A 6,825-nucleotide genomic window follows, 5' to 3' on the forward strand; every position below is an offset into this window, starting at 1 on the left:
TAGAGGGCGTTGACGGTTTTGTTTGTTATTTAACAATTTTAACGCATATCAGTGAAAGAGCATGGATCAAAATCATAAAAATAATTAATGCAAATAAAACAAATCATTTATCCATATTTAAATACATTTTATCGTATTTTTATAAATCTTCATTTTTAGTTTTAAAGTGTGTCGATAGATGGCAGTGAATTTACTGTGGTTACAAAATTTACTATGACAGTACCGCTCTATCTTATTATATCCTCTTTGCTTTCATGATTTTTTCATATTTTTGTACTCATGGTTCAGAGGTAACACGGAAGGTGACACTATTTTCCTTGCATTGCTATTATTTCCGAAAATATTTACGAAATCAAAAATGGTTTTTGAAGTCGTCCATTCGTTTGGAACAGTTCCCCTACACCATAAATGTTAAAGCGACAGACAGACAGACATACGGATAAGGCGAAAATATAAGGGTTTCTATTTAATTTACTATAGAACCATAAAAACGTCTAAAATGTTCAAATTAAACACTATATTCTATTAATAGCTCACTCTATTGACGAGTCCATAAAGCGAGTCAATAAAACAAAGGTTTCGTCCGTGGTTCCGGCTGCGCTGCACGCTCCGACTATCTCCAATAAAACACAAATACCTCAGCGATTGAAATGCGGCAGGAGCGAGCTGTTTACTTGATGCCGCCGCCGCAGCAGCCAACTTAACGGCACCCAAGATTGCTTTTTTCAATGTCCACTCACTTGTAAATTGCTATTGCGTAAATTAAAAATGTTATTGGGTTTCAATGTTGAATGCAGCTGGTAAAACTTAAGGTTTATTATATCTTTTATCAGTCGTTACAAACCAAAGTATAGATTTACTGCTAAGATTTAAAGTCGCGGTATCGTTAACTAACAAACTTTAAATATCTATTCTGAACTTAGCGTTACCCTAATAATAATTGCTTGTGTAAATAATAAATATAGGTAGGTATGGGTATAATGAAACGTAATAAGGTATTTAAGGTAAAGTCACTGTCCCAGTAGATATCAAGTTTACTTTATCAATAGAGGTGATAGCAGGGAGTCATATATTGTTGATTGACGTTTACCTTAAGTAGGTAATTAAATTAGGTAATTAACTTAAAACCATTTTATTATGAGACATCGGATTATGAGGGGTGCCTTTTAAGTTGTGTCGTTTGTAAAATCTAATAGGACCTGGTTTTTTTTTTACTTCATGTAAGATTTTTAAATCGTTGTCCCTGAAATGCCTATAGAAGCTTCTACCTCACGGTATACCACATGGCGGTCTTCGACGATCAGCTGTACAGCCTCAATGTTTTCCTGGGTTTTCCTGGGTTCCTAGTCTGTCACTGAGACTAGAGCAATCGCGTTAAAATTCCAAATACCAGCGTTACAGTCAGAAGGCACGATGCTTTGTCAATGAAAGTAGTCAGCTCTTTAAAGCACTGAAGTCACGTTAAACCTCATTTAAAGTTATAGAAAATTATCGCACGAAAATTTTCCTCAGAAATTTCCATTTTCACAACTGACTTGTCAACTTTGAATCTACGCTGTAGGTCATTTCTCAGAGGTGGCATTTTTACGTGTACGGGGGCATAAACACGTGAATTTATTGCTTAAGAAATCTGAATTAAATCACACATATCCATCAGCATCTGATACACCTGGACAACTAGTAAAACATTCCATGTAGTACATATATATTGGAACATACTCGCGAACGTCTATATGGAGGCCTTCACCACCAATTTTTTTTTTAAATTTTAAGCCTAATTGTTAATTTTAACATCATATGTCTATGTATAATCTTATAAAGTTAAGAAAAAATTTAAATTTTAAGCCTAATTGTTAATTTTAACATCATATGTCTATGTATAATCTATGTATAATCTTATAAAGTTAAGAAAAAAAAATCGGCACCGAACGTCACCTCTGAGAAATGCCCTGTAGTAAAACAGTTCGGTCAATTATAATTCGTTTATTTGATTTTGAATTCTTAAACTTATAACCGCCATAGAATTTTTCGTCGAGCATGCTCGTGTCGCCGAAGTTAAACGAATTTTCGTCTTATTTATCAGACCGCGGCGAAATGAGCCCTATTTTGTTTGTCTTATATATCAGTCTACGGCTGTTAAAAGGTTTACTTGAAATAGTTTGATACGATGGTAGTTTTTTTTTAATAATTGTGAGAAATTTGCAAACGACAAGCCTTAAAAGGCGGCCCTCGTAGACTCTTATTTGGACCAGATTAACAAACACAAATAGTACCGGTATGTGTGAATTGGAGAAGGATTGGTATTCACCAATACGAATCATATGTATGACCGTGGATAGCTATAGGCTTGATTTTGACTTGTGATTACAAACAATTAGTAGGTACAGTTAAAATGTGCCTACTTTACTACTGGGTAATTGTGCTCCAAGTTTTTATGTATGAAAACTATATCACGACCTCATTTAAGTGTTACAACATGATAGTAGTGATGGTCTATAGCTACTTAAAATATCACCATACTACATAATATTAAAATAAAAATTAATACTATTAATTTATTAAATAATGTTATGTAAATACCTAGTCATGACGTCATAATATAAATTCATGTAGATTAGTCTAGCATAATTTATAATGTAATTTCATATTATGAGAATAAATATCTAATCTAATCTACTTCAAAATTAAATTAAATTTCGACTTTTGGAGCAAAGTACCTAGGTACATTTTACGGTACTTTTTTTAATGAATTTTTCTAGAGAAAACTCGTACCTATTTAATTTTAGACCTTAACCATCATACACAGTAAAAGGCAGGTATGTATTATGTGTAAGTAGGGAAAAGGCAGCAAAATGAAGATAATAATTGGGATACGTTGCTCCTATTAGGAGCGAATCGCTCAGGAAAACCTTTCTCTAATTGCTTAAAAAACATACATATATGTCTTATTATATTGTGACAGATAATTTTAAACGCGACCGTAAAGATATATCCCTATTTTGAAGAAGTATTCCAGGGTGACAGATATTCTTAGTGCATTGTTTCAGCGGCTACTATTGATACTGACTGTGCCTAGTTTATTTGTTTTAATATTTGTCACATTGCAATCGCACCATAATAGCTAATATAAAATACGTAATCACTCTGTAAACGGTAAAATAGCAATTAGTTCTGTCAGGCGCATTAGTAGTGTTTATAGCAAATGAAAGTTAATGAAGTTGGAATTAAAGCGATAACACAAATTAATCAGGAGCCGAGAATAATTGAGGCAATATAAAGTGCGATTCGCGCGAGCCACCCGAAATCGATGGCCATGGAGCCAACTGTGTGTAAGTAGCTTGAATCAGTATACTTTATTTTATTTGATAATCCGTACGTATACTATATACTGCATACTGTAGTTATTTGTTTTCTTTTATTGATTATTTTATAAGTACATTCCCACGCTATCCCTGTGTTAGTATAATATTTCCCACATAATAACCAAAAGCTTACCTTTATATTTCTAGGGCTAGGGATATAAATTAGGCGCTATACTCTCAGATAATACATTTAACAAATAAATAGGCTGACGTGCTCTAAGATTTCGTTGCCGAAATAGCAAAAATGGAACCCTTAATCGTCGGGTTATGAATAACTATATGTTTTACTGTAACTTTCAGTTGTCATCGCGCTGATCGTGATTGCAAACATAAAAAATTGCGTGTCTGTGGAGAATAACACCGTACGAGGGAAAAATCCTATAGAAAATATCAATGAAATGATAGAACAACTAATTGCAAGAACTGAGGGAAATGATTCACCAGCTCCAACCAGAGAAACAACCAAGAAACAAAATCAGAAACCAAAACATGAACAAGAACCATCAACTGATAAACAAATGTGGCAGGTATTAACCACAAGAGCAGTTCAAAATGCGGACAGTGCAGGTGCAAGTGTAAATTCACCTGAAAATTATTTAAATAATAAAAGTTCTAAAATCGTTTACGTAAGCAATTTTCCTTTGAATAAGTCTTTAGAACATGCCAAAGATGGCAATATAGATGGTGGAAATAAAACGCCACTTCCTTCTTTTGGCCATGACGACAATAATATACTTGAGTATTTACCTGATAGTAATTTAAAACCAAGTTTTAACAATAACGGAAATATGTATGAAAGAACTGAGCCACAATATAATTTGGCATCATTAGAAGATAGTAATAAACTACCATGGTTTAATTATAAAGAAAGATTTGAAGATCTACCACCTAAACGCAGTTTAAGTGAAAATGTACCAATACCTCCTACTATACATAACCCGACGGATCATAGTTTAGGAGTTGTTCTTAAGGAGGAAATAGTTTTTGAAATTGAAGACGAAAAACCACCTGAATCTCCAAATCCTCCAGTAACGATTCGTTTGCACACTACAACGCCAAAACCAAAGCCATCATATAAGCCCAAAATGAAAGGAAAAAATATGACTATTACATATCTTCCATTTTTTTCAGGTTTAAGAAATGTCTCGGGTAATATCACAGACATATCAAAAATTAACGGATTCACTCATATGAAAACACAGGCATCTAAAGGCAGGCCTCCAATTGCAGGTGCAATTCTAAACAAAAATCAATTTAATATTCCACCACAACTGCTAAGGCATGCCGAGGATAATTTAAAACTGCAGACAGAATTTGGCAAATTGTATGAAAAAATTAATAAATTTCAAGAGATACTGAATAAAACTCTCGATAAGAAGGATGAATCTCTTAATTTACGAGTATCAAATAAAGACCCCAAATTGCCTGAGCTGCATGACAAACCGCACATTGAGGCTGATGTGTTAAGAGCTGGTGGTTCTGATGTAGGCCAACCAAATTTTGAAAAAACCTTGACAAATCAAAGTGCCGTATCAGTAAGTCACAGTACTACACCACTTTTTTTAAATTCAAGACGAGGAAATGTGGAAAACGAAATATTGAGGAAAAACATCATACCGCCTTTACCACCGCTTTTACTGAATGAAGCTTCGTTAATAGAACCAAAGATGTTGCAAAGGCGTTTGCTGCTACTTAAATTGGCAAATATTGCAAAATTGAATCGAGATGTGCATTTGTTAAGCAGAATGAGAAAAAAATCCAAATATATCTTTCCTGTGCCTGTCTATCGTCGGCGAGTAATCCTAAAACCGCTTGCGAGAATTCTGTAAAAGACAGCCCTATGTCTTGGAATTCGTGAACACCCCATATATTTCATACCTACATTTTGGCCTCCTGGCACCCGATGATGTCATCTTTATCCTGGCTAATCACAAGGCTGCCGGGATGCCACGAGATTAAACCACTTGACCAAGAGTATCACCTCATTTTGTTGCCTTCTGCTCGTTAAATAAAAAGAAACAATAACCATAGAAAAAGCCCGGAGTTTTAATCTACCCCACATACTTAATTTCAATAAAAGTATTTACCTAAATACACCTAAACCTAATCATATTGAAGCTAACACCGTGGTACCAGAAAGTAGCCACGTGACAAACAATTTCTTGTATCTATCACCATCCTAACTCTTTTTATAATATGAGTGGCTCATGGCTATCAAAATTTCATTATTTACACAGGTACATGTCGCTCAGATGCATAGTTACCGAGATATAATCGAAAAACCGAAAAATTGAACCTTCAAACCCCTCTCTCCCCCCCAGCACCAGGGTTACGGTCGGGGACTTTTGATATGTTCATCTCCTACCTAGTCCAAACAAAGCTACGAAGTCAAAAATTGTGTTCCTCTTCCTAGCATTTCCCTCTATACCTTCTTATTGCTTGGCCTAAGGCTGTTTAATCAAAATTGAGTTAAGTAAATTTGAAAGGAAGATAAAAGTACACAAAGGGTGAAATTTACAATAACAAAACATTGATAGATAAAATAAATTGTTTACCTAAATACTTAATTATTTAAAATTTAAAGATTTTGCTGATTCTCTGATTGCTTACCAGAATTTGTTGGTTTTGCATATATTTATTTGGCATTTGTTGGGCTATAGCTATAAGAAAATGTGTCTTGATTGGTACAGTCAGCATCAAATAGCGGATCAGACTACAGATCTAGTTGTATTGAACCTTTAAGTCTAAGGAGAGACTTCGCCTCCTTATGCGTGTTCTACCGCTTGTACAATGGGCTGTGCTCGTTTGACATGATGCCAACGGCCGCTTTCTATCACCGCACCGCTCGCCATCGGCAGGGTGTTCATCCTCACACCCTAGCACCTAAATGGTCGCGTACTGTGCGGTTTAAGAGGAATTTCCTCCCGCGTACGCTTCGGCTGTGGAATGAGCTCCCTGCCGAGGTTTTCCCGAGGGGCTACAGTATGGGGTTCTTTAAAAAAGGAGTGTACAGGTTTTTAAAGGGTCGGCAACGCGCGTGTAATATATCTGGTGTTGCAGGCGTCCATAGGCTACGGTAACTGCTTACCATCAGGCGGGCCGTATGCTTGATTGCCACCGACGTGGTATAAAAAAAAAGACTATGAGTCAAATGTATCTACCATTCTCTTAAACCTAGGTACTAAGTAGAACAATTAGATTGTGACAGATATTTTTGACCGCAAACTGTAGGGATACATATAAGTATATCTATTTGGAAAGGTATTTTCGGGTGGTAAATACTTTTGGCGCGTTGTTTCATCCACTACTATCGATGCTGACTGTATTCCTGGAAGTTAATTATATATGTATCTAAGAGATATACTATCAAGCACTTTTACAACTACAGTCACTAAAATGAACCTATTAATAAAGTTAGTCATAATTAGAGCATGTTATTCGGAACCCTGAAGTTGTTAATCAG

General features: G+C 35.2%; 1 protein-coding gene across 2 annotated transcripts; it reads left to right on the plus strand.

The window, feature by feature from the left end:
• The first annotated feature begins 3,132 nt into the window (after positions 1–3,132).
• Positions 3,133–5,216, plus strand: LOC134755426 (uncharacterized). 2 transcript variants are annotated; one of them, XM_063691979.1, is made up of 3 exons: positions 3,133–3,329; positions 3,663–3,937; positions 4,494–4,678. In XM_063691979.1, the coding sequence occupies exons 1-3, from the start codon at positions 3,308–3,310 to the stop codon at positions 4,497–4,499; spliced, it is 303 nt and encodes a 100-aa protein (XP_063548049.1). In that variant the 5' UTR covers positions 3,133–3,307; the 3' UTR covers positions 4,500–4,678. The 2 variants fall into 2 exon arrangements, with proteins under 2 accessions (XP_063548049.1, XP_063548048.1); XM_063691978.1 differs by having other exon boundaries at positions 3,143–3,329; positions 3,663–5,216.
• The last annotated feature ends 1,609 nt before the right edge of the window (positions 5,217–6,825 follow it).

Source organism: Cydia strobilella, chromosome 2 (genome assembly GCF_947568885.1).
Source record: "Cydia strobilella chromosome 2, ilCydStro3.1, whole genome shotgun sequence".
NCBI classification, from domain to species: domain Eukaryota; kingdom Metazoa; phylum Arthropoda; class Insecta; order Lepidoptera; family Tortricidae; genus Cydia; species Cydia strobilella.

Bases quoted from the DNA above. Each gene is read 5' to 3' on its own strand.
- LOC134755426 (XM_063691978.1), top strand. From the start codon at position 3,308: ATGGCCATGGAGCCAACTGTGT. The intron at 3,330-3,662 runs GTAAGTAGCTTG...TGTAACTTTCAG, and splicing joins GGCCATGGAGCCAACTGTGT to TTGTCATCGCGCTGATCGTG.